Source organism: Vigna radiata, chromosome 1 (genome assembly GCF_000741045.1).
Source record: "Vigna radiata var. radiata cultivar VC1973A chromosome 1, Vradiata_ver6, whole genome shotgun sequence".
In the NCBI taxonomy this organism is placed as follows: domain Eukaryota; kingdom Viridiplantae; phylum Streptophyta; class Magnoliopsida; order Fabales; family Fabaceae; genus Vigna; species Vigna radiata.
The window spans coordinates 12,112,712-12,138,180 of NC_028351.1; the positions used below are offsets into that span (position 1 = coordinate 12,112,712).

The 25,469-nt window shown below is 29.4% G+C and overlaps 3 protein-coding genes across 3 annotated transcripts; 1 reads left to right on the forward strand and 2 right to left on the reverse strand.

The window, feature by feature from the left end:
- Positions 1-519: 519 nt before the first annotated feature.
- Positions 520-3,000, forward strand: LOC106774499 (lamin-like protein). Its single transcript, XM_014661552.2, has 2 exons — positions 520-834; positions 2,366-3,000. Exons 1-2 carry the CDS (start codon positions 642-644, stop codon positions 2,701-2,703), a joined length of 531 nt encoding a protein of 176 aa, XP_014517038.1. The 5' UTR covers positions 520-641; the 3' UTR covers positions 2,704-3,000.
- Positions 3,001-6,892: 3,892 nt separating this feature from the next.
- On the reverse strand, positions 6,893-8,664 carry LOC106767608 (checkpoint protein hus1). Its single transcript, XM_014652535.2, has 2 exons — positions 8,003-8,664; positions 6,893-7,527 (listed from the first exon to the last, which is right to left on the reverse strand). The coding sequence occupies exons 1-2, from the start codon at positions 8,519-8,521 to the stop codon at positions 7,084-7,086; spliced, it is 963 nt and encodes a 320-aa protein (XP_014508021.1). The 5' UTR covers positions 8,522-8,664; the 3' UTR covers positions 6,893-7,083.
- An 11,016-nt stretch (positions 8,665-19,680) lies between these two features.
- LOC111241266 lies at positions 19,681-23,872 on the reverse strand. The gene is made up of 3 exons (XM_022778462.1): positions 23,631-23,872; positions 21,743-21,970; positions 19,681-19,734 (listed from the first exon to the last, which is right to left on the reverse strand). Exons 1-3 carry the CDS (start codon positions 23,844-23,846, stop codon positions 19,720-19,722), a joined length of 459 nt encoding a protein of 152 aa, XP_022634183.1. The 5' UTR covers positions 23,847-23,872; the 3' UTR covers positions 19,681-19,719.
- Positions 23,873-25,469: the final 1,597 nt, after the last annotated feature.

Here is a 25,469-nt window from a genome sequence, read left to right on the forward strand (position 1 = left end):
TTTTTTATAATATACTTCTTTGTTAATTAATTTTTAAGTTTTACTTTTATGGTTTAAAAAATCCTTAGTTTTATATTAATTTCATGGAATTATAGGAAGCAAAACCCGTTACTCATACATAATAAACTGCACCTAATAATATGCAATTCTTTTCCCAAAAATTATTTTAAAAGATATTTCTAATTTAACTCTAATAAGTTGAGAATATAAAAGTATATTAAGGAAAATATTTATGTTTAATATTCTGTCTAAAAATATGACATCTTTTCCCTACCTATAATAACAGTATCCATGATATTTATTTTAAATAATTGTTTTTTATAATTTCTTCCTCAAAACTCTGAAAGTAAAAACCCAAATTTTAGGAAGAAGATACCTTAAAAGCTGTACTCTTTCCTGCGTGTTGTGATAAAAAAATCAATGGTAGATCTAGAAAGCAACAACAACCCTAGAAAATTGAAATTAAATAAGAATAAAAAGACAACTTTCACACAACAGATGCTGTTAAAAAAACCCAAAAGAACCAAAAGGAGTCCTTAAAAGGCCAAAAGAACAGAACATTGTGACAGAGTGTTCCAGAGTTTTGTTGAACTGTGAAGAGAAGAGAAGAGAGTAACTGCAACCAAGCAAGCGAAGCAGTGATGGAGGATAGGATGAAGAAGAGGGTGCTTTCTCCACCAATTGTGCTTCTCTTTCTAGCTTTATCACTTCTTCTCTTGCTTCCAGAAGCTTCTGCTACAAAGTTTAACGTTGGAGATAACAAGTTTTGGAACCCCAATATCAACTACACTGAATGGGCCAAAGGAAAACATTTCTACCTTGGAGATTGGCTGTGTAGGTTCCCTTTCTCTCTTTATCTATTCGTGTGTTGTTTCTGTGATGGGTGTTGTGTTGCTGCTGTCTCTCTGTGAACCGGATCTGATTTAGTACGAGGATTGGATGAAATAGATAAAGCTGTTATCTTTATGTTGTTTTCATCGCTGAATTTACTGTCTTTTGAAGCAAGAGGGTGCATATTTGATAGTTTCAATTTCAGATCTTTTGGTTTTCTTCTCTGTCTTTAGTTAACATTTGGGTCTTTTGTTGAACTCATGCTAGGTGGATAAAAACAGTGAAAGAATTTGAATGGTGTTGTAGAAGAACTGGGAATTGTTGTGTGTGTGATATTACCAGCATTTTGTAAATGAACTGTAAAAGTTGTGTTTTTAGGGGAATAGTGTTGGAGTTTTTCACCACATTCCCTGCTTCATTTCATTTTGATTTCTTAATTGATATTTTCTGTCTAGAGGGAGTGTAAATAAAAAATAGGGTTTTGAATTTGGATCCCTTTTTCGTGCTTTTGTTGACTTGGTCTGCATTTCCAAATCCTTAGTTACCATCCTTATTCTGTTGCTTGTTCGTGCATTTCTTTCTTTCAGTGAAAGTGAAACCTTAAATTCCTCGTTTTTGTGCTGTCAAAATTTTCATGGTTACTTTTGGTGTGAATGCAAGTTAATGTATGTTTTCCATGGTTCTTGCATCTTCTGTCCCCTTTGGTGTTGAGTTCTGGATGCTCACCACCAAGATAAACCATAAATATGTGAATGGTTAAACAAAAATGTGGAATAGCAATCAAGCAATTGAAATGTGAACAAGTATAGAGAATTGCAGATCTTGTTTAACCTTTAAACAATTTTTAGCTGTGGCAGGATGCACTCTATACTGCCATATTCTGTGTATTATAGCATGTTGCTCAAGTCTATGAGTTCACTAATTTACCCAAATTAATCAAAAGGTTAAGCTGAATATGCCCATCAATTAACATCACAGTAAAAATGAGGTGAAGTAGAGTTAAAAAGAATGACTTTCACCCTCAATTAGTGCCTTAATTTGTTAATGGAATGCAACATAACATAACAGATATAATACATGTTTGAAGTGTAAAACGTACTTTTGAAGGACATTCACTATCTTTTAGTCTGAAAGTACTTTTAGAATGAGACTAAAGGTAATACAAACATGGTAATAGGCATTCATTATCATTGAAGATCCTACTTTGAGTACAGATAAGACAACTTTATAGTATATAAGTGAATACAAATCTTATTTTACAAGTTTGCTTTTTTGGGTTAAGTTATATTTAAAGTCTACTTCTTAATAATTATCTCTTTTATCTTAGAAGTTTTCTAGTCTGGTTTTGATTTGTACTCTCATTGTCTTGTCATAGTTCAATTTTTGGTTATAGAAGCACACAAAGAGTTGTTAATAGTAGCAATAAACAAAGTTGTGTGGTGGTTGGGTGCAAATTTTGAGTTCCAAACCAAGATTTTATGGAATGCAATGTTTCCTAGTTCATGTATTCATGCTAACTATGTCTGTTTTACAGATTTTGTTTACGACAGGAACCAAGCTAGCGTGCTGGAAGTGAACAAGACCGATTATGAGACTTGTAACTCTGATCATCCGATCACAAACTGGACAAGGGGTGCAGGAAGAGACGTTGTTCCTCTAAACGTAACCAAAACCTACTACATCATCAGTGGCAAAGGGTTCTGCTTCAGTGGCATGAAGGTGGCTGTTCATGTCGAAAAGCTACCACCTCCGCCGAAAGCCGCCCCTGTAAAATCCGGCGCACCAACACTCTTCTCCACCGGCCACATTCTTCTCACGCCGGTTGTTTTCGCCGTCGGAGCAGCGTGGGATGCATTCATTCATTTCTGGTAGTGAATACCACACCACCATTGAACAACATCATTGGATAAGTGTTAATGTTGTCTTAGTTGATTTTATTTTTTGTTGAAAGGCAATTGTTGTCTGCATTGATTGCATGGTGATAGTAGTTGTTGGCCTCAAATGGGTCAGACGAAAGGGTGATTTTTCAGCAAGTTAGGTAGTGTCTGTTTGATTTTCAAAATGTGTTGTGTTTCTGTATGATTATAGTCAGAAATATGCCACAAACTGGTTTAAATTAATTTGATTTATTGGAGAATTCAAATGCGGGAATTGCGGGAATTTGTATCATGCTTTAGGACTGGTAGGACCTTCTGCATGTGCTTGTAGCATCATCACTGCATTTTACTTTTCATCAATGTTTTCATCTCTTAAACTTAAATCCCAAATTAATACGTATTTAGGGGACCCTTTTTCATATAATTAAGAAATTTTAATTTATGTTTGCTCCTTATATGTCAGATTAGACTTTTATTGTCAAACATAAAGATAAAGTTCATATCTGACTTTACTTGAACAGAACTACATTGTGACTAAAATTCATTTGATCTGCAAAAGGAAGATAAGCATCAATGACAAAGTGTCATAATCTAAATCTATTACCAACAAATTAACTTGACTGTTGTATTGTATCTACAAAAACTTTGCTTCATTCTTCTACGTTTTCTGTTGTGTCAAGCAGAACATAGTCAATGCAGAATATCAAAAGTTCTATCATTTAGTAGAGAGTTGAATTTCTTAAGCTTGGAATTAGTGGTTAAATTTTTAACTTCATAGGACTAAACTTCGTTTGAAGAGACAAAATTCATTTGGGTGATCTTTTGACTCGAAAAGGTTAATAATTTTTTTATTGGCCGAGTCATGTTCTTGGAACGCACACAAAAAGTCGTTGCAAAATGGTCCCTCAAAAGTTCAGTTAATGATTTTTTATGATTTAAAGATTCAAACTAGTAATGTAAGTATATAGTGTAATTCAAATTTCGAGTATATATACACGAAGAATTAAGATTAATTTCCCCCTAAATTTTCTCTCTTCTTTATTCTATGATTGAAATTACGTTGTTTATTTTTCAATTATTTTTTCAGAAAGTAGAGAAATGAACGATAACTTCAACCAATTTTTATTTAGCAGGCATACTTTCCAATAAAAACTAATTTACAAATAAAATATTCATATAGTAGGACATGCAAAATTTTTATTTTAATTTATATTATTTATTCGGTTTATGTATCAAAATGGGGGGTAATGACTTCAATGAAAAAAGACGTGAACGATACAAATTTAATAATATTGAAATCGTGTTCGGTTTTGACCACTTCAATTAAATTAAACTTCATTAATCGGTCCTTAAACATTAAATAAAGTTATATATGTGATTGATAATTTTAACTTTAATATATTTGAACAGAAGTTTGCATAGGAATGAGAACTTTAGCATATAGAAATACTTAATTGAAGTTGTGTATCATGTAATTAACTGAAACGTTGAGAGGTTGATAAGACATTTAAAAAGTTTAAATTTAAGTACACGAAGAACTCAAATAGTTTGATAAGATATTTGGAAAACTCAACTAAATGTATAAAAAATTCAAATAGTTTTAGGAGACATATGAAGATCTCGTAAACTGTATGGAAAAGTTAGATAGTTCGGTGAGAAGTCCAGACAGCTCGTAAGCTGTATGGAGAAGTCAAATAGTTATATGAAAAATTCAAACAACTCAGTAAGGTGCATGGAAAATTTAGATAGTTCAGTGGAAAATTCATATAGTTCGGTCTGACTTGCCAGCTCTCCAGATATCTTGTCGAGCTATCTAACTTCTCCATACACTTTACCAAGTTTTTTAAATGTCTTATCGAACTATTTAAGTTCTTCATGCAGCTAATTAAGTTTTTCAAATGTTTTATCAAGTTGTTTGAGTTACCATGCTTTTTTGTCGAACTTTTCAAATGTCTTATCAACTTTTCAATGTAGTACACGACTTTTGTTAATTATATATGTATGTTGAAGTCGTCATTTCCATACATAACTTTAGTTCAAATATATTAAAGTTTAAATTACTAATTACATCACATGTATGACTTTCGTTAAGATTTAAATGGTCATTAATTAACTTTCATCTTGCTGAAATTAGGATAATTGTGCACAATTTCAATATGATTAAGAACCATTGACTACTTGTTCAATATGAACGCTATATACATCTTAGCCCATATCCATAATAAATTTAAAAAGTAACTCATACGTAATTTCAAAAAAAAAAAATAGACCATTGGTACATAAACCTATTTTATTCCCTTGTATCATATAATGTCGAATGAACAGTGTGAATAAGTTATTGTAAACCTTTTAACACGTATTTAATTCATAGATAAAAAATGTATACTATTTTAAAAAAATAATTATTTCGACATGTTTTTAGCTTTACATTTTTTATTCTTTTGTTAGGTTGTGTAAGTTAAACGTAATTGCAAATTTCTCCTTTATTTCATGCACAAAATTCCATTTTTTTCATTCTTCTTCATTGGATTCTACAAATTGATCTTAAATAAAATAAATTCTGCAATCCTACTAAATTCAGGACAAAAAATATTATTTAAGTTTAAGTTGATAATGTAATTATTTTTAATGCGTTTTAATATATAAAGTTGATGAGTAAAAAGTAATCGACATTCTACTATATCGTTAACAATATTTCTCAAGAACTAGTAAAATTTGGACTGTATAAATTGATGGAATCTTATTAAAAATAATCGATGAAAATAAATTATTCGAATCGTTAAATTATAAGTTAATTCTGATATAGATTAATTTTAATCTAAGAATGCGGAATTCTGAATATAAAAATATTAATGTAAACAATAAAATTATTTTAATCTATTGAAGGTATAAGATTGATTATAGTTTTATTATAATTCTAGTCATCGTAGTACATTTTATGCAAGTACGATGAATTAAAGAAACAATAAATGTATAGTTTGAAATTTCAATTGATAGGTTATGATATATTTATTGATTGTAATTCTCTTAATTTCGTATTTAATTGATAATTTAAAAGGATTGTTTTTTGAAACTCGCTTAATAGTTGTAATTTTGTTGTATTAATAAACTAATTAAAGATTCAATTGGTAATGTTATAAATTGTAGTGTTTGAATTTTCATTGATCAGTTTACATAATTAAGCAATTGAAATTTTTTAATATAAAATATCAAATTATAATAATCGAGATTGATTATATAATCAATGTTATTATACTTATCAAGTTATTTTATAAATTTAATTCAAGAGAATAACCTTTTATTTTTTAATTTATTATAATAAATAACTCGTTTAACATTTAGGTTAAAATTTAGTTAAGATAAAGAATAGTTATCTTAGAGTTACACTTAAAATTACACAATCCTTCATATATATAACATTATTACAAATGAAACTAATCTCTTATACACATGCAATAAGATAAAATAATACGAAGATATTTTAATTAAAATCAAAGTAAATGATATTCATGACCATTTGTATTCAAAGTTTAAAACATCTCACTTAATTATTTAAATAAATTAAAATAATAGTGAATTAAATTAAGAAGTTATATCAATACTTTTATTTTCAATCAGATTAACATGAACTTAACCAATACTAAATGAACATGAAATTAAAATTAAATTATAACGCAAACATAATTTGATAAAGAAAATTGGATAGAACAAAACTTAATTTATAAAAATTCACAAGTCTACACGAAACTTTATTATCGCATATTCTAATATATGTCCCATAATTTTCTTAAATAAATTTTCTCCAATTGATTAATTCTATTTCATTTATCGAAATGCACCATTACATTAAGATAATTATAACTAATATGGTTTTCATGATTTCACCATTCTATTTGATAATATAGTTATACTTTTTGATAATCCAGATCAAGGCCTAAAGTGATTCTTAAAGTACCCCAATTACAGGAACCCAACCTAAAGTCATGATTATGGAATGACCCGTAAAAATGCAAAAACCTAAAATTATGGAATGATCTGTATATATGCAAAGACCTAGAGTAGATTTCTCTAGATTGCCCTCTTTCCATTTCACATTATTACTGACGTGAAGAGTAGAACACTTTCAATAACCTAATTTGCTCCTTTACCTTATGATTCACATTAACTAAGATAACATTGTAGCCTAACATATTAATCTGTCACATTATTCAACTATATAATGTAAACTTTGTCATACATACAAGAAATTAGTTCGCTATTCTAGTTAAAAGGCTTATCACAGTAGTCATTATAAACAATAACAACTTGACATTTTCTCAACTCAATTTCTGAGGCTATAAAAAAGAAACTTACATAACAGGAAGAGTGTTGGTGTTTAGCCAGAACCGGAATCAAGAACAGGAAGCCTGCAATGCAAGCTGATTGATTTATCAGTCTCGCGAGTGCCTGGAATGAAGAACTGAAATATCACTGTGAGGCAACTGCCCTGTGGACCAATCCCGTAGAAAGCACAATCTGGTCTGGCCAAGTGACACTGGAGGCTCTTGGCGAAGTGCTTCACACTCACTTGCACAGATTGTCCATCTCCTCTTGAAATGGACCTTGACGATCGTGTCTGAGCACTGACATTTTGATCTTCAGAAGGGGCGTTTGTTTGCTCTCCAATCACCACCAGTCTCCGAAACTCAGCACCCAGACTGATCAGTGTGGTTGAAACCTGCACGCTCAAATCCCCATGCTTACTTATGAACACATTCACAACATCTCCCACTTGCTTCATCCGATCCACCAAGTTCAACAATTGATTCGAATCAGGCACCTGCATGGATTTCCAAATTACATGAGTGAAAAAGACTGACACTTCCATTGATTCATCTTCTCTTACACACAAACACGACGACACAGACTCATTAGCCACTCCAACACTCTCTGATAAAAAAACTCACAAGAAGATTTATTCACACATTACTACTGCAATGTAACTTGCTAAAGAAAATCTCTCTCTACCAATTCAAACTAATCTCCTCTTATAGATATATTAGATTCTCTTAACCATGTAATAATTTTAATTTCAAAATAACTTCCTATCTCAATATTAATTACACGCCGTAAATCAAAACAACCTAATCTTTACAAAAGGTTTTAGAAAACTGTCCGCAACCCTGTTTTTTGAAGTGTTCAGAACTGTTATTCAACGGCAATTTGACCACAACAATCAGCAAGTGTCTGCAATTTTCTCTAATATCAAAAAAATACGATAAAGCTATATATATGAAATTGGAAGAGTGAAGAACCTGAACGAGTGTTGGAGGGAGATCCTGCGCCGAATCGAGCGCGTTCTGAAGCTCGGTAACCTGCGCCCGCGACAAGGGTTTGGAGATGGGAATGTCCTGAATCACAGCGGACTTATAGCCACGCGTTTCCAGCGTGAGGAAGGGCATGGACTGGGTGGAGTTCGGGGACAGTTTCTTGACGAGCTTGATCTCGAGGCGCGTGGCAGTGGAGGAGGAAGCGGAGTACTCGGAGGCGATGGCGACGGCGCTGCGGAGGGCGCGGAGGAGGAGGGAGAGGTCGAGGGCGAAGGCGATGCGGTCGTCGTTGTTGCTGGAGATGCGGTAGTCGTGAAAGAGCGCCTCCTTGCGGAACTGCGCGACGGAGTGAACTCCGTCGCCGTTGAGGAGGTTGTGGAGGAAGAGCGCGTGATCGCGCGTGAGGTAGAGGTGGCAGGATTTTCCGGTTTTCTCGAGAACGGGGAGGAACCGCTTCTCGAGGAGGTTGACGCCGTTGTCGGTGACGAAGGCCTTGAATTTCATGGCTGAAACTATTTGAATGAATGAAGAGTGAAGAACTTTGAGATTATTTTTGGTGGAAAAATTGATTCAATTCAGCGGGTTTTTTTTGGGGGGAAACCAAAATGGGAATGGAGAGATACTCATTGAAAATTGGGTTTAGAAGGTTGCTCTGAAAACCGGACCGGTCGATCTGTTTGATCAAACCTAGTGGATAAACCGGATGGAGTTAGTATTACATTACATTCCTCAAATAAAATTTAACTAATGATTGTTTTTATCAAAGACTGAATTAAGAAAATAACCAAACTATTTAACATAGTAAGCAAACAATATTTACATTTTTGTGATAATTTTATTACATAACTAGATTTGTCGTAATATTTTATGGGCCAGGTAAGAGCACTTATGTACAAATATTTCTAAATATAAACAAATGCTCTAAAAAAATACATATTTTCATAAGGAATTGTATATTTAGTAACTAAAATTTTTAATCAATTTTAAAAAGAAATATTTTATTTCAGTACTAATATAAAATAGGCTTCTTATTTAAGATATTTAGAATTAATTACATTAATTATATTATATAAGTAAGACTTATATGTAAGAAAAATAAACTTACGATCCATCATAATATGTCAATTATAATATGTGAATCATAATATGCAATGCAAATTTATCTTCCCATTCAATATATATTTGTAAATTTTGATAAATTTATGTGAACTAATGAAATTTTGAAGTGTTAAAATGTTATTAAAATATATTATCAAAATATCGTTATCTTTTATATAGAATCATGTATGTATTGATATAAATTTATCTTGAATTTGATAAGATTTGTAAATTTCATTTTGTATTATTATTCTTACTTTTTTTTCTTGTTCTTAAGATTAAGGTATTTCTCTCACTACAAGAGAAAAGTTATTTATATATAGATTATTATATACGGATTTGGATTTATATAATGAAACTGTTATCTGTCGATATTTTATACGACTATTAAAAAATAAAAAATTAAGTTAAAAGAATTTAATTCTAACTGAAATGCAAAGATGGAGGGAAAATGCTTCAGAAGAACAGTTCGATGAGAAGAAGAAACAACGAAGAATGGCTTGATGACGATTTGTTATCGAGGAAGAGATGAGAGGCAACCGTATAAAATATCGACAGGTAACAGTTTCATTATATACAAATCTAAATCCGTATATAATAATATGTATGTAAATATCCTTTTTCTTGTAGTGGTAAAAAAAAAAATCTAAAACACTTATCTCAATAACACACTTATACCCACAATAACTGTACATCATACGAGAAAAATACTTATAATCACCAACTAAGATGATAAAATTACTTTCAAAGCTTTCACAAAAAAAAAAAAAATTTATCACTATATATAAATAAAAGAGAGAAGATTATATTGAAGAAGTGAAAAAAAAAACACACTATCTTGATATAAACATATTCATGTCCAATGCTTCAAAATCTCATATAAAGCTCAATATTTATGTTAGTATGTATACCAACATTAATCATATAAAAAATTATACTATTTACAAGAGAACCACCTATAATAACATTTGCACTAATATGCACTTCTTATAATAATGTTTTCATCTATCACCTATGTACTAGAGACTTCCGGACGGTTAATACGGCCGGTCTTCATGAACAAGGATTTGTTGGAGGAACAATTGAGAAGGACACGACGGTCAGTCATTTTAGAGAGAAGGAACTGGGCGGTTGAAAACGGGCGATTTAGAAATTCAAAGTAAAGCCAGTTTGGTTAAGGTATTTGTATAATTAAGAGAATTAGGTTAGGATTGGATCCTGATTAAATAATTATTTTATATTTGACTGAAACATTTACGTTAATATAAAATAAGATTTTTTTCTACTATATCTCTAAAAAAAAACTAATAAAGCATTAATGAGAGTATGAATTTCCTGAAAAAAAGTGTTAAATGGATTGACTCTAAAAGGATATGTTTTAATGTTATTACTTTAGCATAGAAAAATATTCAATACTTCACTAAATAAATAATAAATATTCTTTATTAAATTTGATTAATGCATTAAAGTGGCATAACTTTCCATAATGCATATTGAAATCAAGATCATAAATTGAATACAATTTGTCATTGATTAATATATAAGAATGAAACAGTTTTTTTCAAAATTGCAAGGTATTGAGAAAAGATGGTCTCATCAATCTCCAAAATTTTGCTTTTAGCAATACTTTTTGCTTTCCAATTGAAAGAAAGTGAGGGTGGAATTGTAGCTTCGAAAGGAGAAGATATGCTTTTTCGTCCTGACAAAGTAGTTGTTTCAATCTACAATGTTATAGTTTGGAAGAACTTGACCGTTCATTGCAAAGACAAGCACCATGATCTTGGGACTCACGTATGACAATGTGCGGAAAATTATAAATTTAGTTTTAAACCTAATTTCTTTGCGAGGGTTACTTTGTATTTTTGTAGGTTTTCATGGGAAGGAGGAAGTCATTCTTTTGATATTTATGATGAAGACAGAGATGATTGTAGTTTATGTGTATGGAACGTATTAGAGAGTGGACCATGTATTCACTATGCTAAGTATGATGAGAGTTTTGCGTAGAAACATTAGAAAGTATCTCTTTAAGAAAAGGGAAATTGAAGATGGTTTCTTTATGAGATTTTATTATTTTATTCCATTTTTACTTTTTTTTACTTAATATTTTGATCTTTATATTCGTTATTTTTGTTTAAAGTGATCTTCGAGTTTGTTTAACATTTAAAGTGGTAATCTTTTTTATAAAATTTACACCAAGAAGATTGATGCTCATCTTCTCCATCGTCATCTCCTTGTGCATCACCCTGCAAACAAAGACCAAAAAACGTAAAAACCCTAAACCATCATCCAACCTCCTCCACGCGAACCACACCACCACAAAATCTCCTTCATCTTCGCATCCAACCTACAACATCAAAGAACCACAAAAGCGAACTTGGGATTCATGTATTGCAAGATGGTTTCTTTATGAAATTGAAGAGGTAGCTCATGAGATTATGGTTATTTTATTTTTATCTAACGAAATAAGTAGAAGATACTTATGCTTTTTTTAAAAAAAAAAAATTAAACCTTGGGTAATGGTTGCTATTTTTTAAAATAAGTATAAGACAACTCCCAAAACATAGTTCAATCAAAGAAAATGAAAAACTCCTGGGTGGTGGTTGCTATTTTAGAACATGAAAACAAAAATATAGAATAGTTCCTAACGTGAAATTGTGTAGTTTCTTTCACTAAACCTACATGGTCACATCATACAAAAGCCAAAACCCTAATGGGTCCAAATCTGGTCCACAAAAAAAAAAAAAAACAAAACAGAAAACTCTAAGAGAATTTCACCCTGCATCTCCAAGTTTTTTCTCTACACACCTCCAAGTTATCGAAAACATTTTCATATACTGAGATGGGTAAACAGTTACGAGTGTGAAAAACACTTAACAAATTTCGAAATTTAATTGGGTTTTCATCGGATTTTGAAATTTGACTGGATCTTCATCAGATTTTGAAATCTTTTTGGGGTACATGTGTTCCTAAAGTCCAACCATAAACATTTCATTAATCACCAAATAAATTTATCACAAATTAAAAAGTAAAACCACTCAAGAAACCTTATAATTATTGCAGTCCCAAAATTGTTTGCTCTCGTTCTTAATAATTTTTGCCACTCTTAAGACAACAACCTCCCCACAATGGCATATTTGTATTGCAACCAATCCTCTAAATGAACCACCACAAAAGCTCCCCCATGAGCAAGACGAACAACACTAATTCAATGACATTGTCAGTTCCTAATCCAACGTGTAAGGACATAAGAACACTTCGTGAAGCAGCCCTAAACTAGAGAGTAGACAATAATTCTTCAACAAACTCCCAATGAAAGAAGAAGAAGACTTTGTCAACCAACTCGCAAGGAGGGAAGAAGACTTTGTCAACTAAAAGTAGTGTCGTCAAAACAGGTAATCCAGCCCACCATGGGTTGGTGGGTTAAAAGAGTTGGCTTACTACCTCAATTAATTACAAGTTTTTTTTTTTTCAAATCCAAAAAAATTATAAAGTTTTTGTAATTGAAATCTAAATAAATTTTAATCTAAAATGATGTTAAACTTCAAAGATAATTCAAAATAAAAAAGTACCATACAATCCAAATGTAATCCAAAAGCAAGCATAAAAAGCGAATAAATATGTTTTTAATATTAATACTTTTTGTGTCACTTATTCATTTATATTATTAGAGTCTTAAATGAATAAATCCATAATATTTTGTTCTCTTGAAACATTTTTTTTTCTTTATCCCATCAACAATACAATAAAAAGAAGTATTAACCACTAATATTGAAACACAAAATAATAAATAATTAAATTAAATTAGATGGTTGGTGGGCCAATCCGACTCACCTCGAGTTCAACCGGATGAACCAGGTTCTAAGTGAATCAGATTGAAAATTAACTCATATAAAAAATTTATATTTATTTTCCAACTTAATCCAATCTAAACATGAGATAAACCATATTAGTCCACGAGTTTTAACCACCGATTACTAATAAAAAGTCAATAAAACGTTAATGAGAGTATAAATTTTATAACGTCCTGAAAACAAAAGTGTTAAAAGGAATGACTCCAAAAAATAAATAAATAATAAATAAATAATAAATATTCAACTATTCTTTATTAAATTTGATTAATGCATTAATTAGTTGCACAACTTAACATAAATGCATATTCTAATAAACGTCATAAATTCAATACAATTTGTCATTGAATAATATTCGTACTTAATATATAGGAATGAAACATGTTTTCCAAAATTGTAAGAAGTTATTGAGAAAAGATGGTCTCAATCTCCAAAATTGCGTTGCTACTATCTTTGTTAACAATACTTTTTCCTTTTGAATTGAAAGGAAATAAGGGTGGAGCTGTAGCTTCGGGAGTAAATGTTTATATTATTCCTCCTATGTAGATATTTTAATCTACAATTTTGTTTCAAAGAAGTTGACAATTCATTGCAAAGACAAGCATCATGATCTTGGGACTTACACATTGAATTATGAGGAAATTTATAAATTTAGTTTTAAACCTAACTTTTGGAGGAAGGTTACTTTGTACTTTTGTAGTTTTTCATGGGAAGGAGGAAGTCATTCTTTTGACATTTATTATGAAAATAGAGATAATTGTATTAAATGTTCATGGATGATATTCGAAACTGGACCTTGTAAACATTATCGTAAGTATGATGTTTGTTTTCCGTGGAAAAATTAGAAAGTACCTCTCTAAGAAAGAGGTAGCTTATGAAATACAAGATGGTTTCTTTTTTATTTTTTAATTTACTTCTCCCAAACTATAGAAATTAAATAGTAATATAATAAAATAATTGAGGAATTTTTATGACATAAATGTTTTGGTGAGATTCTATTATCAGTAACTGCAAATCCACTAGCTTCGATGGCAAGAGCAAGACTACTTTAGCGCAGGAGCCAAAGCACCCAAGCCATGAGCAGTTGCTAGGGTAGCCAAGCCAGTCAAGGTCACCCATAGGAAGAACACTACCGGATAAAGAAAGAGAGCTATGAACGAAGAGTACTACAAAACCTATCAGCTGAAGGAAGAACACTCCCAGATAGGTGAACGTAATGTTTAACAAGGATGAGTGAGAGCGATAGTCACCGACATCGCAGCGATGACTCTGGCCAGTCGGGAAGGTACGACAATGACGAAGGACTTGAAGATGATGAGATTGAGGCTTTGAGTGAGAGAGAAAACTATGACTGAGTGTGAGAGAGAACGAGACTAAGGTTCGAGTGAGAGAACACGCTTTGAATGCAAAAGAGAAAGAAGATAGGGTTCATGTGTGAGAATTGGAATGTTCAAATTATGTTAGTGCAAAATTTGTGATTCAGTTTTGTTAAAACTTTAATTATTAATTATTTCAAAATTTGTATGTAAAATCAATAGATAAATTTTTATTCACCAACATACCGATTTTACATATAAATTTATTCTTGACAAAGTTTCCATTCAAACATGTGAACATTACATACAAATTTTACATATAAAAAATCTATATGTAAATTCCTTTTTTATTACATACGGAAAAATTTGTATAAAAATAAGTTTTATATCCGTAAATAAAATTTGTATTTAATAGATTATATACTTATGAATTAAAATTCATATGTAATGAGCAGTAGATAAGTTCTATTTTTCTTGTAGTGCAACTTTTTAGTTCTCAAGGTAGATTGATGTAAAATCTGTGGTATATTAATATAATTATTTTGGACAAAGATAATAATATAGTTATGCGTCATTTTTAAATACTTATAAATTATTAGTTATATGAAGTTTTATTTAATAATATTATATTATTAAATTGAATTTTTAATTAAAATCTTACACAAACTATCGTAAATATTCGTTTGTATGAGGCCTATAAATTCAATATCATATATAATTCTAATATGTATTTAATGTATAAAATATATCATGATTGTAAGATATGAAAATAAAATTTAATTTGATGTTTTGAAATCGTCCTTTTGACCAATGAATTTAAAAAAAGCGTGAATAGATGATGATTAAATATGTATTTTTAACTATTTTAAAAATTATGTTTCAGGTATTTATAATATATATATATATATATATATATATTAGAAAATTTAAAAGAAAATAATCTTTTTTATTACAACATAAATGTTTCAATCAAATATCAAATAAATATTTATATAAATAAACATTAATTTAATTTGTATAAATATTTATAAATAATAAGATTAAATATTTAAGTCTAATGTAAATTCTAGCAATTTTAAATTTTAACTGTACATATATTTCAATAAAACCTTTCCATTCAAATCAATTTAAAATCAATAAAGCATTAATGAGATTATGAATTGAGTGACGTCCCGAAAACAAAATTGAAAAAAAAAATGTTAAAAGGAATGACTCCAAAAGGACATGTTTTAATGAATAAATAATAAATATTTAACTACTATATTTATTAAATTTGATTAATGCATTAAATAGTTGCTCAACTTAATATAAATGCATATTCTAATAAACGTCATAAGTTTAATACAATCTTTTATTGAATATATAGGAATGAAACATGTTTTCTAAAATTGCAATAAGTTATTGAGAAATGATGGTCTCAATCTCCAAAATTGCGTTGCTAATTTCTTTGGTTTTAACAATAGTTTTTCCTTTTGAATTGAAAGGAAATGAGGGTGGAGGTGTAGCTTCGGGAGTATATGTTTATATTATTCCTCCTTTGAAAGTAGATATTATAATCTACAATTTTGTTTCAAAGAAGTTGACAATTCATTGCAAAGACAAGCATCATGATATTGGGACTTACATATTGAATTATGAGGAAATTTATAAATTTAGTTTTAAACCTAATTTCTTGAGGAGGGGTATTTTGTACTTTTGTAGTTTTAAATGGGAAGGAGGAAGTCATTCTTTTGACATTTATTATGAAAATAGAGATAATTGTAGTTAATGTGTACGAGACATATTCGAAACTGGACCGTGTATGCATTATCTTAAATATGATGTTTGTTTTCCATGGAAAGATTAGAAAGTACCTCTCTAAGAAAGAGGTAGCTTATGTAATTCAAGATGGTTTCTTTGTTACTTTTAATTTACTTTCTCCAAACTATAGAAATTAAATAGTAATACAATAAAATAATTGAGGAATTTTTATGACATAAATGTTTGATGAGATTCTGTTGAATATAGTAAAAAACTATATATGAGATTAATCTTTTTTGTGTTGAATCTATTTATAATAGAAGAAACATGAGCTAAACCCAAAATACAAATAAGAAATAATAACAAACTAACTAAAGATAAAAAATAAGTATAAAGTAAAAAATAATATTACTATGGGTGATTCTTTGAAAACCAAGTGAACATCATTTGGTCCATGAAAAATACATATTCAGATGTGTTTTTTCGATCATGTACATCTCTATACCAATCATTGTTCGAGTACCCTACTAGTTGGTAGTATCCAACTTAATATAGTATAAGTCGAGTGATACCATTCTCCAAGTATATCTTAGGAAAGGCTTCCATTTCTACTAAAATGGTTCACCATAGTTTCTACACAAGTTTTGTATTTAGTTACTCCTTCAATCTCATTCATCTTCATGTACTCCAACTCACTCTTGAGTGTTTGAAGTCGAAATTGTTTCACTTGATCATCTCCCTTATACACCTTCTCCAATATATCCTACGCTTCTTTTGAAGGTTTGACACTTGCAATCTTCTCAAAGTCAAACTCATCAACAACTCGATACAACACATACAAAGATGTTTTGTCCTTCGTATGCTTTACTTTCAATGCATTCATCTAGGCATTCGACCAATTTGTTGTGTTTGTTAGTTCTTTGTGACCATTTTCCACCACTTCCCAATTGTCTTAGGAACCAAAAAGAGGCTCCACGTGGAGACTCCAATTATAATAATTGACCGCATTTGTCAACTTAGAAAAAAGGCACATTGTTTGTAAGATTGATCATCTCACTCTTTCTTTTACAGACACTTAGACACTCAAATTCTTTAGCTCTTATGCTAATTTATTGACAACAAATTTACTTTGTAAATAAACCTATTCAACTCTATTTTTGTTGTGTTATTCATGCAAGCAATAATAAAATTTATTAACACACGTATTTCTCATGGTAATACTTAAAACATACAAAAATGACTAATTCATTAACTACTTATAAGACTACAACAACTGTATTGAATTAGTAACAAGTTTGATATATATTATGTACTAGCTTGGAAGAGTGTTAGATATATCATCTTTATTTTATATTTATTTTTTATCTTTAGTTAGTTTGTTATTATTTCTTATTTGTATTTTTTGTTTAACCTATATTTCTTCTATTATAAAGAGGGAACCTATATGTATATTCAAACGAAGAAAATTAATCGCATATATAATTTTCACTATATTCAACTACTTGTAATAGATTTTATTTATAGTTCTTAATTCACGATGTATAAAATGTCAAAAACTATTGGTTGAATTTTCTACTTTTCAGATTTTGTGGAGTTGTAAAAATATATCATAATTAATTAATTAAGAAAACAAATGAGTTATTGATCAGTACAATCTTCTAATACAAACTTAATTATTATGCTAATTTTATTAATAAGTAATCACGTTTATGCACATAATTTTTAAAATATCCTCAATTTTCAGGTCCCAATAATTTTGAAAAGAAAAAAAATTCTCAAATTAATAATTTTGTGGCTCTATTTTTAAAAAATAAATCATCTAAAATTATTTAACGACTATTTTCAATTGTGATTGTCTATTGATCATTTTGTAAAACGACAAAAGGTACACTATCTTTAGCTTGATTTAACTTATCCGATGATAAATAAAAGGAATCTTTCAACTTACTCATATTCACTTAATATCTTTTTTATTTAATATAGATTTTAAGAAATAATTCTCCTTTTTAAAATATCTTTCAAATTTAGAAATTAATTATTATTTTAGAATTAAGAAATCAAAATTAAAATATTGTAAATATTTTATATTCTGTTACATTTTGTAATATATATATATATATATATATATATATATATATATATATAAAATAACAAATTTCTTCATATAACATTTTTTATTTATCATATATTTCATATCTCTAGTATCTTCGTAATCCTAAAAATTTTCAACATCCATGATATTCTACATTTTAACTATTTGAAATATATTGTAATTATATGAATTTTAAAAATTTCATAAGTCTACGTCCCAATTTGAAACAAATGTATATTACAATAGATTTTAAACAAAATTAATAAAATAAAAAAATTGTATTAATAATATATATATTTATATTTTTCTATATCTAATAATCATGATAGTTAAAACATTAACGAATCTTAGCTACTATTTTTTAGTCGAAATATATAAATCATTTTGAATAGAAACTAATTTAATGACTGTATATATTATATAAAAACCAATTTAAGAACCAAAGATATAAAGATCAAAAGATATTTACTATATTGGTTTTTAAATAATGAAATTTTGTTTCTTTCATATTTTATATTTATTTATAAATTTGATTTCATTGATCTTAAAATAAATTATCAATAACAACTTAATTTTTATTTTAATTTAAATTATTGATTACAATATTTAACAATAAATTGATTAATCTTCTTTATGAAATGTTTAATTTTCTCAAATTAAATTCATATTTTACTGTTACAAAATTAACAATATTTAACATATGATAATATATTATTTAGAAACATTATATTACTTAAACATCCAAAAAGCCAAACCACCAGACATGTGTCAACGGACTCTCGAAGCATAATCTGATGTCAATATATTCTTTATTTATTTTTTCATTTAAACCACTTCAAATTAAAAATCAAATCAAAGTAAAAGAAAATATATATCTGCTTTATCTTATTAAAAAGAAAATATATGATTATCAAATTATCAATAAACTTGGACAAATTATCATAAGAAAAAAAAAAAACTGGTGAATAATGGGATTATTGGCCGATAGAAGAAGATAGTAAGAAGAGAAAAAGTGACAGCCTATGAAACGGAATTACCGGCGGACATAAGGTCAAAAACGAGTAGGCCGACGTGAAAGACGAGCCAATACAGAACGACGATCAAAAGTGGAACCTTTTACTATCGTCTTTAAAAACTCGTCATAGAGGCAAATTTCCTTATGGACAGCATCGTAATCTTGATTTTCTAAAAACATACGAAGACGAGTCTCATGATTATCTCCCATTTTAGCGTAAGGGAACCTTTCTTTATGCAATTTCATGATGTAAGGATGACTGATAAAGGAATGCCATTTCTTAGAAACACACTTGAATCGCATAAGAATATTTGTAGGAAGCCATGATAGAATTTCTTCTATGAGTTCATCAGGGAGAAATCTAGAAGATTTCGTTAATCTAGAAGATTTCGTTCTAGTAAATTTTGTTCTAGTAGATTTCGTTGGAGGCCGAGACGGTGGAACTGAAGCCAAGGGTAATCTTAACCAGAATCTTAAAAATGTTATTGCCGTCCTATTTTCCTGAATAGCGCTCTCGTATTTTCCTTTCCAAAAGTACGCAAAGCTATCAAGCACATGTATCTTAATAACTTCTCTGTCTACCGGATGAGGATTCATCTTCTTTGTTTCTGAATAAAAAAAAATAAAAGACAGAGTAAAAAAACAAACAAAAAAATAAAATAATCTCTTTACTAAGTAAAAAAATGTATATATAAATAATTTCATTTTGTAGCACCATATTGACCAAATATCAAGAAAAACCTAAATAAGCATGGATATATTTTGAAAAGTAATTAACAAATATTTAATATAAAAAAATCAAAATTTAAACATATAAATACAAATTAAAAATTAAAAACAAATCAAATTAAAATAAAATTAAACATAATAAAAACACAAAAATTAAAAAAAAAAACATAAAAAGAAAAAACATAACAGCAATTCGAAATGTGGCATGCCGGAGGGCTTAAGGCCTTTGAGTCTCTTTTTACAGTAATCATTCCAAAAATTCATACTTATTTATATTTAATTATACAACTTTTACATCCAATCTATATATCCATACATTCAATTCATATGTTCATGCATTCAGATTCAATCCAAACATATATATGCATTAAGATTGAAAAAGAACAATGAAATCACACAGAGAAAAAAATGACCAACCTTAATGCAAAAAGGTGCGAAAGAGATGAGATTAAATAATAAATATTACGAGATGATGAGAGATATAACCAACATCAAAAGATACTAAAGAATACATTATTTTTATGAATTTTTAAAAAATAATACTTTTATAAAAGATTTTAAGTACAATAAAAAGAGAAAAAAATAATATTTTTATAAAAAATTTTAAGTACAATTATTTTCCTTTATATTCTCTTTTTCTTCAAAGTTTCTTTTTTCTACGACTGAGTACGTATTTATATACAAATATTGAAATATGCACTAATGCTTATTAAATTTGTGAATTTAAGTCTGTTTAGAAGAAAATTAGACTTAAAAAATATACTGTGGTAGTTTTGTAAATAAAAATCATATTTTTACATCTGTTACTTACTTTTTTTTAACGAACTTAAAAATATCTTTTAACATATTTCATTTCCAAGTGTACTCCCATTTTCTAACTGACTTCAAAATAGTTTTGGTTACCAGAAAAACAAATCAACTTTTTTAACAGACTTAAAAATAGTTTTGGTTATAAAAAAAAATCAAATAATATTTTAGACATAAAAAATCAAATAATATTTCAGACATTAATTATAATTATTATCAAAAACTTTATTCATTTTGAAAATCATTTTTTTTCTTTTTAGAAAAAAAACTAACGTAACAAATTATAGTATAATATTAATATATTATTCTTAATTATTGTTTATAATTATTAACGTAATATTGATTCAAATTATTATTATATTAATCATTCCTTTATTTAAAAATCAAAATATTTTAAAAATATTTTATATTGATGTTTTTTAAAAATTTATTTTATCTTTTTACTCACATTAATTATTATCTTTTTATTCTTTTATTTTACCCTATTTTTATTGACTTATCCAAACAAAATTGATAATTTAATTAAAAAAATCATTTAAAATGTAAAACTGAAAAGGAACACACGAAATAGTTTCTAAGGGAATTGACAAATTCAAAGAAAAAGAAGAAATAAATAACAAATTTTATCAAACATTTGTTTGTTTCTTTGATGGTTTACAAAAATATTAACATTTCCTATAAAAAAATTACTTTTATTTATGTAACTTATGTAATTTGTATAATAATAAGTTGAGATGCATTTCACTTTAAAAGGTAAATAAATAGATACTTATGATTTCTTTTTAAATGCATGAAATCCTTTTAACTATTGTGGATCCATAAAATAATTTCAAATCTTATGATTTCATATTTTGAAAATTCTATATATATTAATTATAAAAGTCTTATAAAAAAATTCATTAAGAAAACATTACAATGTAATAAAATCTTTTAAAAACTAATAACTTCTTTACGGAAAAAATTCTTTTGAAAATCTTTCCAGAGTCCTAGTCTCAGCTATAAGCAAACCTATAGCATTAAAGCAGAAGCACAAAATCAGTAGAAAATTGACCAAAAATATAGAACCCATCAAAAGCTCACTGCGTTTGCTTCCATTGAAGGAAAGTTAAAGTATGGAAGTTTGGCAGTTCTGCTGAGTCTCCTCCATTGTGATAGGCAGAGAGCAGCAGACTTGACTTTGGCAGCCATGCTTACTCTCTCTTCTTGCAAAGCAAATAAGGTAGCAATTGCTTCTTCTGGGTTGGGTTTGTAATCAACAGCGATTATAGCACTCAGTCTCAGCTTGATGCTATTGCTACTCTGCAGAATCTTACAACGTGCAAAGAGATTGTTCCACTGATTAACAAACAAATTAATTATATGCATAGAACAAACAAATTGGAAATTCGGTTTCATTAATAGGATACAACTATGATATATAATTTAATCTAATCACTGGAAGCAAGACGACATTGTCCCCAGCCATCCAGAAATTAACATTGATATCTTGATAATTCCACACTCCATAGTTTATGAATCTTAAGAATGTTTTTTTGTTTTATTTTATTTTATACTTTTGTCTTTAAAAGCAAAATGTAAATTATTCAAATTACCAATTTCATACAAGATAGAGAATAAAACAAAAAGTACCAACCTCCACTAAGCTAAATACGACAGTGTTTTGTTCAGTTTAACTTATTACATTTAAATGTGATTTTAATATAAATATAAATATGCTGTAAAAATATACAAGTATGAACATAAATAAAAATAACTATTATTTTATTTCGATATAGAGATATTCCTTTCAAACCAGAAAAAATATGAATTTCTTTCAAAAGAATTTCAAGAAAAATCGATGCAATTTTGTTATAATAAATTATTTAAATTTTATTTATAAAAAAATATTTAATTTTGAACTTTTAAACTTTAATTTTAACCAGTATATTCCTTTTAAATAAAAATGGAGAATCATTTAACTAAAAACTTCAAAAGGAAATAAATCCTGCTTTATTAAAAACATTAGATGCAATCCATCAACATGGCATCCTCACTTGGACCATCAACATGGCCTCCTGCATGGCCCCATTTTCCACCTGCAATGGTGGTAACCCCTACACAAAAGGCATGTGATTGAGTTGAGCATATTAAGAAAATTAAGTCACATGTCATTCAAAAAATGGTTTGAATCACAGTCTTGGACCATACCAAGTCATGAAGAATGCAATAATTTCTCGCATCAAGACAGTATAGAAAGATGGAATCCATTAGGAGGTTAAGAATAGTATAGTTATGTAAACATAGATGGTCTTCTATTTTGAGAATTTCAGCATATTGGTTCACTCATTTCATTCTTAAGCAGCATGAGATTCCAAGGAATCTTGTGTGTATACCTTCATCACTGATTTTTCTGATGGCCATATTCAATGTGTCTGCTATGTAAATATTCCCTCTATCATCCACTATTTGAACCGGTTATGGGTTGAACCGATGTAAAGAAAAAGATGAGAGACGATTATTGAACCTGTTATGGATTGAACCGGTGCCGGTGTAAAGAAAAAGATGAAAGACAATTTTTGAACCGGTTATGGATTGAACCGGTGTAAAGAAAAAGATGAGAGAGGATTTTTAAACCGGTTATGGATTGAACCGGTGTAAAGAAAAAGATGAGAGACGATTTTTGAACCTTTATGGGTTGAACGGGTGTAAAAGAAAAGATGAGAGACGATTTTTGAACCGGTTATGGAATGAACCGGTGTAAAGGAAAATATGAGAGATGATTTTTTAACCGGTTATGGATTGAAACGCTGTAAAAAGATTATTTACGTTTCACCTAAGGCTCTTTTTATAGGACAATGGCCATCGACGAAACCGGCCTCCTCACGTGCCTCGCACACCCTCAGCACACCGTGATTTTCGTCTCACGATCCGATTTACGAATTGGTCAAACTTCAAATCAATGCAGCAAAATAAAAATCAGAAACCAAACCTTGACGGCGACGTCGTTTTTGCAAGCTTTTCCAGACACTGGCGACGCGTTTTGGAAGGGGATCGGCCTCGAAGGCCTCGATGCGAGGCGGCCACACGCTGTGGTTCTTGTAGCATAGGAACACGTGGCGGTCGTAGGCGTCGACGGTGTCGGCGAGGTTCTCCTTGTACATCTCCGGGCGAGAGAAGCCGCGCTTGGCCTCGTCAACGAAGCCATTAGAGAGAAGTGTCGGTTACAGCGAGAGAAAATGGGAGCGTTACAGATTCTAGCTCCGACTCCGAGTATTATATCGCTTAGCTTCAAAAAGTCAAAAGTTTATTTTTAAATTAATTTGTAAAAATTCTAAATTTTTTTTCAATTAATCTTTAAAAAAAACTCATACAAATAAATTTTTTGCTGAAGGCGCGCGTGGTTGTGCACATCATTCATGTGTGGTACCATTACTCCAAGAGAAAAAAAAAAAGAAATGATGATTGGAACAGATTACCAAGGTATTTATACTACCACTCTTTAGTTTTCATGCAACACATTTTCATGGGCCATCATTTACTGTTGGAACAGCTCCATAACCGTTACAAAAATCGTCTCTCATCTTTTTCTTTACACCGGTTCAAACCATAACCGGTTTAAAAATCGTCTCTCATCTTTTTCTTTACACCGGTTCAATCCATAACCTGGTCAAAAATCATCTATCATCTTTTTCTTTACACCGTTTAATCCGATAATCGTTACAAAAACCGTCTCTCATCTTTTTCTTTACACCGGTTCAACCGATAACCGTTACAAAAATCGTCTCATCTTTTTCTTTACACCGGTGCAACCGATAACCGTTTTTTCTTTACAACGGTGAAACCTATAACCGATAACCGTTTTTTCTTTACACCGGTTCAATCCATAACTGGTTCATAAAGCGTCTCTTAAAACCGATTTTTGAACCGGTTATGGTTTGAACCGGTGTAAAGGAAAAGATGAAGACGATTTTTGTACCGGTCGTAGGTTGCACCAGTGTAAAGAAAAAGATGAGAGACGATTTTTGTAACGGTTATGGGTTGAATCGGTGTCAATGTTTTGAATAATGAATGAATTTTTTCAAGTGTTCAATCAACTATTTTCATGTAATGATTAAGACAATATTACACTATTGGGTTTCATCAGTGGTTTGTTAAAGGAATAAGATTGGTTTTGGAGAAGAACCGTGAGGGTTGATGAGGGGGAGGGGTTTCTACCTTACGTAAGTGGCAAGGTAGAAAAAGGCGGGAAAATCTTTGTTGTAGAGAAATGTGAGTGTTACTTGAATTCCATTCAAGTGCATGTTAACACTAGTACAAAAATCATATTTTATGACGTACAAAAACAAACTATGATGTACATAGTTTTGTACGTTATAATATGTCTACACATTCATTTTATGACGTAGCAAAAATTTACGTAACATATATTGTTCATGACGACGTCTTAATTATATATCTCTTTAACATATATTTGGGGACGTTGTAACATGTATTTTATTGGATTTAATATGTGATTTTTGTTCTTATATATCATTCAATTTAATTAATTTATTTTTACCTAATTTAGAATCTTCAATTTATACTTCAATTATTAATATATTTTTTAGAAAAATATAAAATTTATAAATTTTTCTTTCTTATTTATTGAAATACATTAATTTAGTAAACTTTTGCTACGTCATAAAATTACGGTTGAGCTCCCCGGCAACGGCGCCAAAATTTGATGAGTGTCGCCGCCCAATCAAATTTGATGTGCAATTAAAGAGCAGTATAAACTAGGAAGTGACTCCTAGGTCGTCTCACAAGGACCAACTGCGGTTCAGAATCA

What these genes read in the sequence shown, in the direction of transcription:
- LOC106774499 (XM_014661552.2), top strand. Translation starts at nt 642, where the DNA reads ATGGAGGATAGGATGAAGAAGAGGGTGCTTTCTCCACCAATTGTGCTT. An exon ending in CTACCTTGGAGATTGGCTGT is followed by an intron (nt 835 to 2,365) that starts GTAGGTTCCCTT and finishes TCTGTTTTACAG; the next exon opens with ATTTTGTTTACGACAGGAAC.
- LOC106767608 (XM_014652535.2), bottom strand. Translation starts at nt 8,521, where the DNA reads ATGAAATTCAAGGCCTTCGTCACCGACAACGGCGTCAACCTCCTCGAG. An exon ending in TCCCTCCAACACTCGTTCAG is followed by an intron (nt 7,528 to 8,002) that starts GTTCTTCACTCT and finishes AAATCCATGCAG; the next exon opens with GTGCCTGATTCGAATCAATT.
- LOC111241266 (XM_022778462.1), bottom strand. Translation starts at nt 23,846, where the DNA reads ATGGCTTCGTTGACGAGGCCAAGCGCGGCTTCTCTCGCCCGGAGATGT. An exon ending in AAAACGACGTCGCCGTCAAG is followed by an intron (nt 21,971 to 23,630) that starts GTTTGGTTTCTG and finishes GCACGTTGTAAG; the next exon opens with ATTCTGCAGAGTAGCAATAG.